This window comes from Topomyia yanbarensis, chromosome 3 (genome assembly GCF_030247195.1).
Source record: "Topomyia yanbarensis strain Yona2022 chromosome 3, ASM3024719v1, whole genome shotgun sequence".
NCBI lineage: Eukaryota > Metazoa > Arthropoda > Insecta > Diptera > Culicidae > Topomyia > Topomyia yanbarensis.
The window spans coordinates 155,866,100-155,884,235 of record NC_080672.1 but is presented as its reverse complement, the minus strand read 5'-3'; the positions used below and the strand labels follow the sequence as shown (position 1 = coordinate 155,884,235).

The window sequence follows — 18,136 nt, the reverse complement described above, 5'->3', positions numbered from 1 at the left end:
TTGTTGCGATTTTTTCAATATTTAATGTAATTAATTTTTTCAATATTTAATTCAATATTTAATTGAATTAGTGGGTACAGTAAAATTTTTCTGGGGGTTTGAACAGCAAACCGTTCGGTAATCAATTCAGTAAACAATTCGGTTACCGAACTTTCCGCAATCTGTTCTATCCAAACGTCAAAAAATACTGGTCAGTCAGCAGTTTCCTCTGAAAATGGCGACTTGACAGATGCTTTGATGTACCTGTTTTGTAAGGTTTTGACGAGGTTCGGTAATGTTGGTACAATTTTGCCGAGCAATCAGACAGTATTTTACTGGATATTGTTCATGTACCGAAAAGATCAGAAGGGCTGATAAATTCAGTTAAAAATATTGCGGGTTTCAGCAAATTATTCGAAAAATTACTGAAAATCGCTAAAAAATGAAAACTTTACTGTAATTTTTTAAACAATTTGCTGACAGCTCAGTAAAAATTTCACTTTACTGTGCAAATCGTCAAAAGAAATTACTGAACAACTTTTGGCTGGCTTAGTGTGTGGTTCTTCAAAAATCGTTTTTCTTATATTATCATTTTATGTGTTAATTTCTCATGAATACTTTGTTCTAGAAATTTTTAGAATTTTTGCAAGTGCTCATTTTTTGCCTGTTTCTAACTTTTTCTGGACAGTTACAGGCGATTTTTAGAACAAAAATGTCTTTCTTCTAAAATGCACCCAAAATTCGATGGGTACGTTTCTATTACTTTTGGGTATGATTCTAATTTCATTTTGGAAATAGACCATGCAATTCCCATATAAATGAATACCATTCCAGAAATCTTCGGAACCATTTCCTAACTATTCATATAATACTCACCATATTGGGAATACTACTGATACATTCCACCATTATAATTCAATTATTATACTACCATACATTTTAGTTACCATTTCCAATACCTTCCGTGTTTCCTATATTGGTGATTTGTATACTACATTGTACTTTTGCACTTGAAATTAATATTGCTCTGGTAGGCTTTGTCATTCGCATATCTGTTCACGCTGTTCCAAAAACCTGTAGCTTAAAATGATCAAAAATCCTCGTCTTACAATATTACGGCGATAGCTCAGTTGGATAAAGGGACAGTCCAGTTAGTCTCAACCAAGCTCTCATCAGAAGATTGCGTGTAACAAAATGAAATTTCATCAATCGTTAGAATTGAAATGTGAAAGGGAAGACTTTTTTTTCTGCGCCAATATTTTATACATCGCTAAATCTAAAATATGCATGCCACCATAATCTGTATAGTTCTTGAATGGTATGTTGTCAAAATGTATATGGAAAATCGCATATTTTGGTATGGTGACTGTTCTTAACGACCCGTTGTTTGTATGGTCGAGCATGGAAAAACGACACTGGTTATGTTCGATATTATACCAGGCAATGGTTATTCTATTGTTGAACGAACCATATTGAAAATGGTGTTTCGACGTTTGATACAATGGTTGGCATATGGTACAAATTTATGCGGGTTGCGCATTGCGGTATTAAACCCATTCTACCGGTATATGGGACCATTCATAAATTACGTAACGCAAAAATTACACAAAATTGACTCCCCCTCCTCCCGTGTAACAAATTGTGACAATCCCCCCTTCCCTGTTACGTAACAAATTCTTAAAAAAAAAATTCTCCGTGGTAAAAACATGTTACGTGACGTTCTATCTTACTCCCCTTTCCCCACTTGTCACAACTTGTCGAACCCCCTCCCCCCAAACGCGTTACGTAATTTATGAATGGTTCCTAGTAGTAGTTTCGATAGCTGTAAATGTATGTGCATCACACGACCAAATAGTTTTTTAGTCTAATACACCCTCTTAAGTAGAAATAGTTATATTTCAACGTTGGGCACTATGATCTCCGCAGCAACTAGTCATATTTATTGCTATATTAATAAGAAAATAGTTCCCACTTTTTTTGTTGAAAGATGCAAAAAAATATTACATGTTTCTCAAAAATGCTCAAATTTTTCGCTCACCCAGGTCAGAATGCCCCCGATTTCAGTGTAATATGCCCCACAACAAAAGGATAATATGCCCAACAGCAATCGATGAGTATGCCCTACAACAATATGGTTATACGCGCTAATCGAAAAATTGAAATTTTTATAATGCTAAAAAAGATCATACATTGTACGGAACCTTGATTTACCTAAAGAAAATCAGTATTACTCTTATTTGAAGCTCATAAATGGCGCAATAGTTACATCCCCTTTGTGCTAATAATGGGACGTTCCATCCAGAATTTAGTGGGGCGTTTTGTCCGGTGATGGGCTGTTGTGAAATCATTCTTCACGCACACATAGTTTCAAACAATTTCAAAAACATTGATAGGAACTTAGCCATTCAAATAAGTTGCTCGAAATAGTTCTACCAAATCCTACCCATCCCAATTAGTTGAAATGCTTATAGAAAAGTAGTGGGAACTTACATCGAAATGGCTCTTTTGAAACTTTTACGCATATTGTTGTTTCGTTGAATTTTAAAAATGTCAAACTAACTTAGTACGTTGATTTCATGAAATTATGCTGCTATCAGACATTTTTACGTTACAAATAATTCTGGGGTCCTAGGAATAGAAGTGATGTGTTTTGCCTTGGTGGGCCGTAGTAAACTCTCTTACCCTATGTGTTAACCTCGGCTCTGTTCGTAATTCGGTCGATTCCTGTGATTATATGAGTACCGAGCCGAACCACCTAGAACTCTGGCCGCTTTCTGCTGGAATTTTGCCGAAACAGGCTGAAATCAGTCGTTTTTGTCTGGGTTGATTGGATTGCAAAATAACAATTGATAAAATCGATGGGAATCGTTGCACCGGACTTCCTCTTTGGTTTCCCGATACCTGGTTTTGATTTAGGCCCAGACCCCGAGTCCGAACAGATCACGGATTCGGACCAGTCCAAGGATCCAAACTAGTTTAGTCTGGATCCGGACCAGTTTCCGGATGTAACCCATCCCCTTTTCCCTTATCATCCGAGCCTGAGCTAGGCCCAGACTTGGTGTTAAGATGCATACAAGAGTGTGGCAACTTTTCTTATTGATTGTTATTGAGATTCAGTGAAAAGTTTCAGATTGGTAGAAGAGATTTTTTTAAATACGGCGAGGACAGATCACAGCAACCTTTGACGAAGGAGGTATTTTTTCTTGATTGCGGCAATGAATTTCAAAAAAACTCCCAATTCATGGAGTGTTTAATCGTAGGCTTGTATCAGAAGTGGTACGCGTACGCAATAGCTGAGTGTGTACGCTGAACAAATAGGAATGGAGCGAAGTAAATCTTCAAAGGACGAGGCGATTCACACGAAATTTAACTTTAGGAGATTCCTCAGAATGTAATGTTTATGAAAAAAAATCAACTTTTGCATTTTCTAATAATAAAATTCCGTTCATTTTAAGGCAAACATTATACATTCAAAAACGTTCTACTGCAGTAATAGGAAAACTTTTATTTTAGCAACCCTTCAGTTAATTGAAAAAAGTAAAATGAAAATGTAATAAGAAATGAAGTTGCATATTTTTTCTTTAAATTTTCATATTTTCAATGTTCAATGTTTTTGACATGATTTTCACATTTACGTAGTAAAAACCACCTTTCATTTCTAAAGGAATTTCACAAAAAAAATAAAGTCGAAATACCAGTACTTCTATATAGTAGCGCATATATTCCAATACAGTGAAATAATAACATATTGTATTTCATCAATAAGAACGACGCCATATTTGATGAAAAATATTGCTCTATAGATTACATCTAATCAGGAGTCCGGTCTCAATCGGTACAGAATTATTGAACATTAGAAAAACTGCAAAAACTAGGATTTATAGCATACAGCAGAAATGATTTTTAAAAATAGGGGGTTTTACGGACAAAATATCCCAAAACTCCAACTTCCGCATTCTTCATGAAACAGATGTATTCTCATTCAAAAACTAAGATTGCTCCCTTTAAAAATGTGTGAAGTGTAATTTTCTAAAGGCTAGTTCAAAAGTTTTAGCATTTAATGTATTTTCCTCTAATATTTTCCCAAAGAGCCAATGGCAAAAACTTCAATTGAGGTGAACTGGAGTCAAGTTATGTGGTATTTGGGAAAAAAAAGCTACAAAATAGTCGTAACTGAAAAATATTAGGACTTAATTTGGTAAAAAAATTATAGTGAATTTGAATAGAAGTACGCAAAAAAAAGCTATGTAGCATACTTTTTGAGAAAGAGTCCAATAAAATTGACTGCAGAAAAATTCACATTGAATTTACACAGCAATCAATGAAGATAGAAATACGATGTTGATGAACGAATGAAAGAATAATCATCCTAATTTGGATCCCGCCTTATTTTGGACGCTTTCATGCATTTATATCCTTTACTGCCAATTACTCCAAATTCGTTTGGTTTGATGAAGATAATTATATTCTTTGGGTTTGTTTAAGTCCCAGCATAATTAGTTCATCTCTAATTCCTTTAAATTAGTCGAAATTCACAGTTGAAAAATTGATATCGAAAACGATTCATAAATCCACGATTTCCAACAGAAATCGGGAGAAGTGATGCATTTTTAAATTGGATTTAAGAGTACAAATTTATTGTTTTTAAATGATCTAATAATTTTGTCTCTATTTGGATTTTGCATTTTATGTATTTGAAATGGTTAGTTTGTGAAGTTTTACTTAGAAGTATAAAATAACTAATGTCCAAAATATGTCGTAAAAATAATAGCGTCAAATTATTTCGGACACAGCTAGTTTTTCTTTCGTAATAGCAGTCTGTTTATCAATTTAGGTTAAATCAAAATTATCACTATCATTTTTTTTGCGGTGCGGTTGCGGTAAAACCGCGCGGCAAAAGCTCTTTCCCGCACCGCATCTGCGGGAAAAAGTGTCTCACAACACCGCAGATTTTGCGGTGCGGGTGCGGTGAATACCGCGCGGTTGCGGGAATTACCGCAACCGAGACGAACCCTAAACAGGGGTGCTCAACTTGCCCTACATGGCGATATTGCCTCACTTTATCCTACACATTTTTTGCTGCATTCAGTGTTACTCTGGATGTGAAATTATCCTGCACCGTAGCAGTAACAGCAGAGCATTTTGATTCACAAATCATGTATAACAAGAACGCAACATTTACACATTAGTCCGGTCTTATCTTCGCTTTTACACTGGCTTAATGCGCAATAACAGCTATCAAATTAACAAATTTACCATGAGAACGAAAAGGTGGCAAAATCGTGAGTCAAGTTGTCTGACGAATTCTTTCGCTTTGTTTCGTTTCAGATTTTCAAAAGCAGTACCGACACTAGCAGGAACAACGTAAACATCATTATCAGCAGCCATACAACAATATTCAGAAATCGGAAAAAGTGCTTATCCACCAAGGGTGTTGTTGTTATAGGGGCAGAGTAGAACAATAAGTTCAGCTTAGAATCGTCGCTGGCAACAGATAGCTGAGAGTCACGATTTGTGGATTGTGGAGTTTTAAGTTGCCATCCCGACAGTTTCAGTGCAAGTATTCGATTGTGGAGATCGTTAGTCGTCGGAATCGCAGTCACAAATGAATCCAATGTTGGTGTAGCAGATGTGCAGTTTGTTCCACGCGGAGGGATATCGGAAGCAAAAAAAGAAAGATCCATTGGAAGCAGCAGCGTACAGCAGCTGGGCCTCTAAGACGGATGCACGTATCCTTGTTTAACCTACTGTTCGAAGTAAAGAACCAAACATTCTTATTTTTACTGTAAGGTCTAGGGTAACAAACACTAATCACTAAGCTAACGTAGAAAATCCTAGCCAAGTTATCGGGTAAAACAACACAAGAGATTAGTAACAATCCCCGGAAACAGATTCCGCGGTTGTTTTTTCTCATTACTAACCAACACCACCGTCTACTCAGCGGTTCTGGCCCAGAGCCACGCATTTCACTACTCATCTAGTTTTAAACACCACATTCGGCCTGGACTCGAATCGAGAACACGATCCAACCCAGGTAGAATAGATGGTTTATATAAATAAAAAGTATTAGTTATTTTTAAAATTTGAAATTTCCTAATATATTTTGTTTTCTCACCTACTATTGTACCAACAGGAAGCGGCCAACGGAGGGCACGCAAACGGGCAATCGTCATCTTCGTCCTCATCGTCAGGAAGTGGCAATATGGTGAAAACGTTCCAAGCATACCTACCGCCAGCCAACCGAACGTATTCCTGTGTCCACTGTCGGGCACACTTAGCTAGTCACGATGAGCTTATATCGAAATCGTTCCAAGGAAGCCAGGGACGGGCGTATTTGTTTAATTCAGTGTAAGTATCTTTGCTACACTGGATATTTGCTGTCATGTACACATTGATCTTTTTAAATACAAATTGTTGTATGTACTACAACTAAAGTGTTCTGGTAAGACTGACAAAATGTTTATATTTATCCCTTGTTTACTTTTTCAAACCTACTGCTCCTTTCCATAATTGCGATATGTGGGGACTGGGGAGTAATAGAATTAAATTCAATAGCAACCTATACCTTTCATTTAAGACTAAGATTGAAAAAATCGGCTCAGTCATCTCAGAGTAACCGATGGGTGATTGATCACATACAAACAAACATACACGACGAAGTGAGTCGAATGAGTTTCGGCCTTCCCGGTCTCAATTAAAAAGCCGATTATCAGAATGATTGCATAGACTATAGGAAAAAAGAAAAAGGTTTATTGGGAATGATTGATGAATCCATGTTGGTAACTTCCGGTTACCACAGAATAGTGAGAACCACCATCAATATGGGTGGTATTTGAAGGGGGTGGTCAGCAGAAAACGAACATTGATGAACAACGCCATTATGAAATCCAAGTAGGCAACTTTCGGTTTCCAGTAAATAGAGAGAAGTATGACTATCATTTAAAAGAGAGTGTTCAGAAGATAACAAAAAGTGATAATTATTGCCATTTTGAAATCCAAGATGGCAACTTCCGTTTATCACAAAACAGTGGAAAACAGTGGAAACCATCATAATGAATCGAATGCAAATAACTTAAAAATTAACAGATGCACTTCCTCTAATTTCATGCTGGATGTATTACAATGGCTCACTCTGAAACAAATAATTTGATACCGTTATTTATTATTAGTCGTTCTTATTTGTTGCTCATTTTAGAATTATGACTCGAAAGCTGCCTCCCTATTTATGTGATCGAGTTGAAAGAAGGAGTGATGTGCAGCACTAGAATCATCTCAGAATTCTTAATTGTAAAAGGAATAAGTTTTTTCAATTCAATGCCTAAATAGACTAAACTTGCAGTGTCAGTGGCAAACTTAAAAAAGCTATTTATTACACACGTACAATCTGTTTTGAAGACAGAGTTTATGTATTTTTATATCTAAAGGTTATTTGAATAATTACGTAATACTATGAACAAAAACTTAATAACTTTAATAAACAGGTAACAAAAATCCAATGTAAGGTATCTAAAATCAAGCACAAGAAGAGAAAAAACTACAATGTTTATTTATTTATTTTATTTTTCATCTGACCTACATGGTCTATATTTCATGTAGACCATGTAGGTCAGATGGAAAATAAGATAAATAAATAAATAAATAAACATTGTAGTTTTTTCTCTTCTTGTGATTGATTTTAGATACCTGACATTATATTGGTTTTTTGTTACCTATTTATTAAAGTTATTAAAAATATTAAAAAAAGGCCACAGAAGCCACAGTCAAAATATTGTTTACGTACCGTCATGCGGGGTATCTTTGCGCACTTTTTTATCAATTTTTCAATTTTGACGAATTATGACTCCTTTAATAATCGATGGATTTGTATCATATCAGCACAGATTTATCGTCATCATGTATGTATTATTTATGCCCAATATGAGCAGATTTGGTTCACACATAATAAAGTTGTTCGTATAGCGTTCAAAAATATTTTTTGTGGACTAGCTGGGGGCTACTTTGCACACTTCTTGAATTCGATATAAAATAAAAATTAACTAGTTTTATTAACTTTTATTAAAATATCATTAATTTATACTGATATCAGAGGCTTTTTCAACAATAAAGCATCACGGCAATCTGGCTTGGGTGTATTTCTATATATTGAGGGTGCTTTTGACAATGTGTCCTTCCAGTCTATTATGGAAGGGACGCGCGGTCATGGGATATCAGCCTGTATCTCGGGTTGGATAAACGCAATGCTTAGTAACCGCATACTTTGCTCGTCACTGGGACAGGTGAGATACGGAAGTTGAGTATTTGCGGTTGTCCTCAGGGCGGCGTTCTGTCACCCTTGTTATGGAACTTAGTAGCTGACGGCTTATTGAAGAAACTCAATGAGCTTGGATTTCCAACCTACGGATTACCAAATACTAATTACTGGATTTTGCATCGGAACAATCTTTGACTTAATGCAACAGGCATTAAGAGCTGTCGAGCAGTGGTGTCGACAAGTTAAACTATCAGTTAACCCAAGCAAAACTTCAATGGTTCTTTTCACGAAGAAGCGAATAACAACCAGGGTTCGTCCCTTGCAGTTCTTTGATTCTGAGCTACTGTGTGCAGATCAAGTCAAATACGTTGGAGTCATATTGGATTCCAAACTGAATTGGTCTGCTCACATTGAGTTCAGAGTCAAGAAAGCGTGCATGGCCTTCGGGCAGTGCAGACGAACTTTTGGAAAGACCTGGGGTCTCAAACCTAAATACATCTATTGGATTTACACGACAATTGTACGTCCAATACTGTCATACGGATGCCTTGTGTGGTGGCAGTGGGGAGAGGTGGTGACAGTCCAGTCAAAGCTAAACCATCTGCAAAGAATGGCGCTCATGGCGTTGACTGGTGCTTTCACCACGACTCCGACTGCTGCTCTTGAGGCGCTTCTAAATATCAAACCATTACACATACACCTCAAACAAGAAGCACTATCATGTGCATACAGACTGCAGGTTACTGGGCTTTGGAACAGTAATCATGTTGATCTTGCTACCAGTCATACACGATTGTGGTCATAAATGGTTACATGGGGTGAAGATATTCTAGCTCCCAGCGATATTACACTCACTTGTAGTTTTCTTTACAGGACATTCCATGTGAAGATTCCCTCTCGAGAGGAGTGGTTGTCTGGCTTTATGGAAAGACAACAACAAACGCAAGTGGTCTATTACACTGACGGTTCTCTGATGGAGGGACGTGCTGGTGCTGGTGTCTACTGTCGTGAAATGAGATTGGAACAATCTCACTCATTAGGTAGATACTGTACTGTATTCCAAGCAGAAATCTTTGCGATTATGTGCGGGGTGTAATCGGCCCTTCAACTGAGTTTGTCCGGCAGAGTTATAAACTTCTGCTCCGATAGTCAGGCTGCAATCAAGGTCCTTAGTTCAGACAAATCCCGGTCTAAGCTAGTGATCGCGTGCCGAACCCAAATCGAAGAACTAAGCATTGTCAACACTATCTACCTTGTCTGGGTGCCCGGACATTGCGGTATTACTGGAAATGAATGGGCTGACGAATTGGCCAGGGCAGGTTCAGCGATTGACTTCGTTGGTCCTGAGCCCGCGCTGCCAATTTCGACAAGTTGGATAAGGGAAAAAATCTACCAACGTGTCGCCAAACAAAGGCGTTTCTAGAACAAACATGCCCAGTGGTTTCGAAAAATCTCTTACATTTTTCGAAGCTCCACTGCGGCATGCTGACAAGGGCTTTAACCGGCCACTGCAAAATCAATTATCACATGGCAAATATCCAGCGCGCTGAGTCTTTTTCATGTGATCTTTGTGAATCCGACTACGGAACCTCATATCATCTGATATGCAACTGTCCAGCGGTAGCGCAATTGCGATTTCGAGTCTTCGGCCGTCCTTATATAGACGAAACCATGTTTGGACGACTGAAACTCAGAGACATACTAAAGTTTCTTATCCAATGTGATAAAAAGCTTTAGGCTTATTCGCAGGCATGTTGAACTACTTGTGAGTTTAACTTTCCTGTTGTTTATTTTTGTTTTGTGCTGTTATTTTTTCCACCCTTCCAATTCTACTTCCCCACACCTCCTTGTCCTTTCCTTCCACTCAGGAAATGATGAAAACACACGGCAAGGAACAAATCCCCGACTATGTACGGGGAACGTGCCATTTGTGCCAATATATTCTGATTCCTGATATTGGCACACACGTTTCATATTTCGGATATACGTGATGCGTTTTTATCATTAAGACATCTGACAACATGCTACTGTAGGGCTACATCCATAAATAACATAGCATTTTTTGAGTGATTTGTATCATCCCTCTCCCACATCGTAGCATTTCGTTACAAACTTGTTCATCCCCTGGTAATTACGTAGTTTGACGGTTACCTTCCCCCCTCCTTGTCACCGTAAAGAATTTGAACAAAAACGATGTTATTTAGATGAAACGGGTAAGATTGTCGTGACATCAGGTCAACTCCTATACCCCTTTAAAAAGTTACGTAGCATATTAAATCGTGATCCCCTACTCCCTGTCGTCACACACCATCACAAAATAAAAAAAACTCCCCCTCCTTCATTTAATGCTACGTCATTTATGGAGGGACCCTAGGTATTTTAAAAGAACGTGTAGACTCAACTGGGTTTGCACCTATAGTTGGAGATAATGATGTGTGAGAAGATTGAGTCTAACATAACTAGCAGTTGCAGTTTTGATTTGTTTTCAAAAAGTTGCAAAGATAATCTGAAGCGTTCGTTAATAATCAAACAAATGGTAATGCCATTTGACCAAAAGAGAGTACTGATTAGTATGAATTTTTATCACAGGTTTGCAAGTATAAATATTTTATATCAACCAAATTCCTTAGGACATTCAGTAGCGTAGTATTTCATATAGGATTTTCTACTATTGTATACAGGAGTTTCTACTTTTAATGTCATTACTTCGAACAGTTTTTACGAAATTTAAAGCTGGTATACGCTGTCGTTCTTTTTGCTGCCTCTTTTGAAATACGTTTAGAACTGTGCTTTGAATCTTTTTTAATTTTGTCTACTTTCCGAATCTGTAATAAGTTTTGATGTAGGCATTCCTTTGACAAAGTTATAACATATTTGTCAAATGAAGATTCGTCAAATCGTTGTAACGTCACGAAAGAATGTGTCATTCGCATATTCTCACTATTTCGTGTTAACCGGAAGTCGCCACCTTGGATTTCAAAATGGAAGTAATCATCCATTTCTGATGTTTACTGATCACTCTCTTTCAAATGATGTCAGTGCTTCCATATTGATGGTGGTTCTCACTATTTTGTGGTAACCGGAAGTAGCCATCTTAAATTTCAAAACGGCGCTAATCATCAATTTTCGATATCTACTAATTAAGTATTTTCAAATGACACCAATATCGATGATGGTTCTCACTATTTCGTGGTCACCGAAAGTCGCTATATTGAATTACAAAATGCCGCTAATCATCAATTTTCGATGTCTACTGACCAGCTCCTTCCACTATTTTATGAAAACCGGAAGTCACCATCTTTGATTTCAAAATGGCAGTAATCATGAAATTCCGATTTCTACAAATGACATATATTTTGATGATGATTTTTACTATTTTTTGATAACCGGAAGCCGCCTTCTTGGATTTCAAAATGGCACTAATCAACAATTTCCTACCTCATTCGTTTTCGAGCTCTCCATCGAGACAGAGGTTGTTTTTTCTAGTCCGTAGTGCTGTGTGAGTCGATAAAGAATAGTGTTAATCCGCATTCAAGGTTATTTTGCCAGTTCGGTTCGGTCCTCAGTCTTTTGTTCGCGTGTGAGGATTAAACAATAGCCAGCTGTATAAGCTGGATCGGTTCGTCGTTGGACACCAGTTTAAAGCTAAGTGGTTTTTGTCTTTTGTAACACATTTATTGCTTTCTTCCGTCTGCGCGGGCACGGACCCCGTGCGTTGACGTTTTCTATGGTTCCCTCTCCGGGCGGTCAAATGGAAGTTGAATCGGGTTCAACTTCTGAGGCTCCCCCCGGCCCAAATGCTATCCAGAACTTTCAACTGGTCCATTTGTGGTCTTCTTTCGGCCCAAGACTAAATCACTGAATCTTCTTCAGATTTCTAGAGACCTGACGGAACGGTTCTCGGCTGTGACCGAAATTTCAAAGGTCCGCTCAGACAAGATAAGGGTGTTGCTAGCCAACTCAAAGCAGGCAAACGATATTGCTTGCTGTGAGCACTTTACGCGGGATTATAACGTGTATATTCCAGCTATAAAAGCACAATCCGAAGGCGTCGTAACCGATGAGAGTTTGACGTGCGAGGATCTGCTGAAGTACGGGGTTTGCCGTTTCAGAGACCGCTTACTTCAGCCAGTGAAAATACTTGAGTGCAAACGTTTGCACTCAGTAGTAGTTGCGGGGGATGGTTCAAAAACGTACCCCCAATCAAACTCTTATCGGGTGACCTTCGCTGGTACCGCTTTGCCAAATTTCGTCCTCTTGCACAAGGTTCGTCTGCCTGTGCGTCTGTTTGTGCCGCGGGTCATGAATTGCACAAAGTGTAAACAACTGGGTCACACAGCCACCCATTGTAGCAATAAGGCCCGCTGTGGAAAATGCGGGGAGAATCATCTAGATGATTCGTGCAGTAAGCAGGCCGAAAAGTGTCCTTACTGTGCGGAGAGTCTGCATAATATCTCGGCATGTCCCGCGTACAAACTACGCGGGGATAAACTGAAACGTTCCCTTGCGGGACGATCCAAACATTCTTTCGCAGAAATGTTAAAGAATGCTACGCCACCATCTTCAGCAAACATCTATACTCACTTGCCTCCTGACGAGGGCGAGGCTGGTAACCCACAAGAGGGAACATCTACTAGGGTGCCTAGAATTTATAGGAAGAGGAGGAACATTTCCTCTCGTAAAGTTCCTTGTAAAGGCCAAAAGGTGTCCCTTGACGGGGCTCCGAAAGTGACATCTATTGGAAGTGTTGCAACCAAACCGAAGCAATTAGCTCCTGGTCTCGGAGGATTAAGCTCAGAGAAGGAGTTCCCAGCACTTCCAGGAACATCAAAAACCCCAAGTGTTCCTTTGTTTCAGTTCGAGAGTAATCACAGCACTGGAATTATAAAACTTTCGGACATAGTGGACTGGATAATAAAAACTTTCAATATTACTGATCCTATTAAAAGTCTTATGTTAGCTTTTCTCCCTACAGTGAGAACATTTTTGAAGCAGTTGACTGCTAAATGGCCCCTCCTCTCAGCGATTGTATCCTTCGATGGTTAACTCATCGAACGAGGTCACGGATTTGATCACTGTTCTACAGTAGAATTGCAGAAGTATCATCCCGAAAATCGATTCCTTCAAAATTTTAATAAATAATTTGAGTTGCGATGCATTTGCATTATGTGAAACTTGGTTATCTTCCGACATAGATCTCAACTTCCACGACTTTAATATTATTCGCCTGGATCGAGACACCCCCTATGGAGGAGTGCTTTTGGGGATCAAAAAGTGCTATTCCTTCTACAGAATTAACCTTCCCTCGATAACAGGTATTGAAGTTGTCGCTTGTCAAGTAACAACCAAAGGCAAAAGCCTTTGCATAGCTTCCATATATATTCCCCCCAACACCGCGGTTGGGCACCGACGCCTACAAGACATCTTAGAATCCCTGCCTGCACCGCGACTAGTTTTAGGAGACTTTAACTCTCACGGTACAGCATGGGGTTGCCTCTTTGATGATAACCGGTCTTCCTTAATTCAGGATCTTTGCGATAACTTCAATTTGACAATTTTAAACACGGGTGAAATGACACGGATTCCTGCTCCTCCAGCGCGCCCGAGCGCCTTAGACTTGTCCCTTTGCTCAACATCGCTGCGGTTAAATTGCACGTGGAAGGTAATTCCTGATCCCCACGGCAGCGACCATCTGCCGATTGTAGTCTCAATCAATAACGGTTCAAGGCCATTGAAATCAATCAATATTTCGTATGACCTCACACGAAATATCGATTGGAAGAGCTATGCTGCCGCGATATCCGACAACATCGAATCTACCCAAGAACTTCCTCCGGAGGAAGAGTACAGCTTTTTGGCTGGCTTGATTCTCGACAGCGCGAATCAAGCTCAGACTAAGCCAGTACCCGGCGCGAACATACAAAACGCTCTCCTAATCCGTGGTGGGACAAAGAGTGCTCAGACGTGTACGCGGAGAAGGCCGCCGCGTTTAAGACCTTCCGGGACGACGAGTTACCCGCTAGCTATCGACAATATGCGACGTTAGAAACGCGAATGAAGAGTTTTATGAAAGCCAAGAAACGTAGTTACTGGCGCCGGTTCGTTGACGGACTAACGAGAGAAACATCGATTAGCACTCTTTGGGGCACGGCCCGGCGTTTGCGAAACCGAAACAGTACTAACGAGAGTGCAGAATATTCCAACCGTTGGATATTCGATTTCGCCAAGAAGGTTTGTCCGGATTCCGCCCCGGCACAGAAGATTTACCGCGCCGCGTCTCCTCACGATAGCGCGAACGAAACACCTTTTTCGATGGTGGAGTTCTCACTTGCTCTCTTGTCGTGTAACAATAAAGCTCCGGGGCCAGACAGAATCAAATTCAACTTGTTGAAGAATCTGCCTGACTCTGCCAAGAGACGCTTGTTGAACTTATTTAATAAGTTTCTCGAGGCTAACATTGTCCCACTCAATTGGAGACAAGTGAAGGTCATCGCCATCCAAAAACCAGGAAAACCAGCCTCCGACCACAATTCGTACCGTCCGATCGCAATGCTATCCTGTATCCGGAAGTTGTTCGAGAAAATGATCCTATCCCGCCTCGACAATTGGGTCGAAGCAAATGGCTTACTGTCAGATACACAATTTGGCTTTCGCAAAGGCAAAGGGACGAACGATTGTCTTGCGTTGCTCTCCACTGAAATTCAAATGGCCTATGCTAGCAAAGAGCAGATGGCATCAGTGTTCCTAGATATTAAGGAGGCTTTTGATTCAGTTTCGATCAACATTCTTTCAGAGAAGCTGCACCAGCATGGTCTTTCAGCGACTTTAAACAACTTTTTACTAAACTTGTTGTCGGAAAAGCACATGCATTTTTCGCATGGTGACTTATCGACATCACGATTTAGCTACATGGGCCTTCCCCAGGGCTCATGTCTAAGCCCCCTGTTATACAATTTCTACATCAACGACATTGATGAATGTCTTGACAATTCCTGCACGTTAAGGCAACTTGCAGACGATGGCGTGGTCTCTGTTACGGGACCCAAAGCTGTCGATCTACAAGGACCATTACAGAATACCTTGGACAATTTGTCTGCATGGGCTATTAAGCTGGGTATCGAATTCTCCACGGAGAAAACTGAGCTAGTTGTATTTTCTAGGAAGCGTGAACCAGCACAACTACAGCTTGTATTAATGGGTCAAACTATAGCTCAGTTCTTCACAGTAAAATATCTAGGGGTCTGGTTCGACTCGAAAGGTACTTGGGGATGCCATATTCGGTATCTGAAACAGAAATGCCAGCAAAGGATCAACTTTCTTCGTACAATAACCGGAACATGGTGGGGTGCCCACCCAGGAGACCTAATTAGGTTGTAGCAAACAACGATACTGTCGGTAATGGAATACGGATGCTTCTGCTTTCGCTCCGCCGCGAACATACATTTCATCAAAGTCGAAAGAATTCAGTATCGTTGTTTGCGTATCGCCTTAGGGTGCATGCAGTCGACCCATACGATGAGTCACGAAGTGCTGTCGGGCGTTCTCCCGTTGAAAAATCGATTTTGGGAACTCTCATATCGATTGCTCATTCGATGCGATATCTTGTACCCGGTCGTGATTGAAAATTTCGAAAGGCTTGTTGAGCTCAATTCTCAGACCCGTTTCATGTCCCTGTACTTTGACTACATGGCGCAGAATATTAACCTTTCTTCTTACAATCCCAACCGTGTGCATTTCATAAATACTTCTGAATCTTCTGTTTTCTTCGACACATCCATGAAAGACGAGATTAGTGGAATTCCGGACCACATACGCCCACAAGTGGTTCCAAACATTTTTTATAATAAATTCCGAGAAGTCGACTGTTCTAAGCTGTTTTATACTGACGGATCAAACCTCGAAGAGCCCACTGGCTTCGGTATTTTCAATCAAAAGTTCACCGCCTCCTACAAACTCAGTGATCCTACTTCAGTTTACGCCGCAGAACTAGCTGCCATTCAGTATACCCTTGGAGTCATTGAAACATTACCCGCAGGCCATTACTTCATCGTTTCGGATAGCCTCAGTTCCATTGACGCTATTCGCTCGATGAAACATGGAAAGCACTCCTCGTATTTTTTGGGGAAAATACGGGAGCTACTGAGTGCTTTATCTGACAACTCTTTCCAGATTACCTTGGTATGGGTCCCTTCTCATTGCTCCATTCCGGGCAATGAGAAGGCAGACTCCTTAGCTAAGGTGGGTGCCTTAGAAGGAGACGTTTACGAAAGACCAATTTGCTTCAGCGAATTTTTCAGTATTACTCATCAGAGAACCCTCGAAAGTTGGCAAACTTCGTGGAGCAGTGGGGAGCTGGGAAGGTGGCTACATTCGATAATCCCTAAGGTATCGACGAAACCTTGGTTCAAGGGGATGGATGTGGGTCGTGACTTCATTCGTGTGATGTCCCGACTAATTGCAAACCATTACACGCTGGATGCACATCTCCGGCGTATTGGGCTCGTGGATAGTGATATCTGCGCTTGTGGCGACGGCTATCACGACATCGAGCACATTGTCTGGGCGTGCACCGAGTACAGTTCCGCCAGGTCTCGGCTAATGGATACCCTGCGGGCCCGAGGAGGACCAACCAACGTCCCGGTTCGAGATGTGCTGGCAAGCCGCGATGTCCTCTATATGTCCCTTATACACCTTTGTGAAAACCATCAATATACAAGTCTAACTGCCCCTTCTTATTTTCCTTATCATTCTCAGAACGCTCTTCCACCTGTATCAAAGCATCTGTATCGAATGAGCCAACAAACACGGCACCTACGGCACGAAAATAACACGCTTAACTCGAAATGTAGCCGATCCACATCTGAGCCGTACTACGAAATCGTCTGGAAAAACCCCTGCCATCTTGAGGAGGACCACCCGGCGTCCCAGTACATGATTCCCCTGATGAAGGCCACCCGAGTTTGTGATCCATCCGTTGATCTCACGATGCCTGAAACTGAAATAATTTTCTCTCCCTGCCATCTTTGTCTACCCTCCCTCCCCTGACTCTTATACCCAGAAGTAACACCCCTAACCCCCCCCCCCCCAATATCATCACGAAGCATTTTGCTCTTCTTGTCTCTTCTAGTTTTAACTATTATATTATATAATCTCGTTGAAAATTCCCAACTCTACTACCCACAAAAATAACTATAAATACGAATCTTTACAAAATTCAATCATGCCCTCTAGTTATTCCTACTTTTAAGATAGTCGTAAAAAATTGTCCCCCTTAGTTAAACATTATTTGCTCCAATAATCTCACTGATAAAAATGTCAAACCATATTGCCACAAAAACTAAATGACCCCCTAATCTTACGAAAATAATATTATCCCCTTGTGTAGATATATAAGATAGCTATAAAATCGCATTAGTTTCATTTTAAAAAAATCAATATGTGATCCCCTAGTTTGAAGCAAATTAAAATGTAAAACAAAACAAAATTGGCACCTTTAAGCTAACGCAACGTGCCTTATCAAATAACCCATTTGAATAAAAAAAAAAATTCCTACCTCTACTATCCACTGCCTTTCTAATGACACTCATATTGATGATGGTTCTCTCTATCTTGTGGTCATCGGAAGTCGCCATCCTGGATTTCGAAATGGCGCTAATCATCAATTACCGAATCATCAATAATGATTCTCATCAATTTTGTTTTTGTGAAATATGTTACAACATTTTTTTCAGTGTATATTTTTTCATGCAGGAAATTTTTACTCGCTAGATTTAATTCTCAGATAGTTTTGCTGTATAAAGTACGGTAATCAAACATTTGGAAAATTGATCTTTTGTCAAAATGATCCCGTAGACTGTGGAAAATATTTAGTCTTCTATGCCGGTGAAACGTGTAAAGTTTCATCGG

At 39.9% G+C, this 18,136-nt stretch overlaps 1 protein-coding gene across 9 annotated transcripts in view; it reads left to right on the top strand.

The window, feature by feature from the left end:
- Positions 1 to 18,136, top strand: part of LOC131691737 (protein yippee-like) — a 256,645-nt gene that overhangs the window by 230,548 nt on the left and 7,961 nt on the right. For 7 of the 9 annotated variants that reach the window (XM_058978353.1, XM_058978352.1, XM_058978348.1 and 4 more), the window contains 2 exons: positions 5,308 to 5,704; positions 6,113 to 6,327. In XM_058978353.1, coding sequence (XP_058834336.1) covers positions 5,609 to 5,704; positions 6,113 to 6,327 — 311 coding nt within the window. In that variant the 5' untranslated portion in view covers positions 5,308 to 5,608. Of the gene's footprint in view, positions 1 to 5,307; positions 6,014 to 6,112; positions 6,328 to 18,136 lie in introns of all 9 variants that reach the window. The other 2 variants (XM_058978355.1, XM_058978356.1) reach the window with 2 other exon arrangements.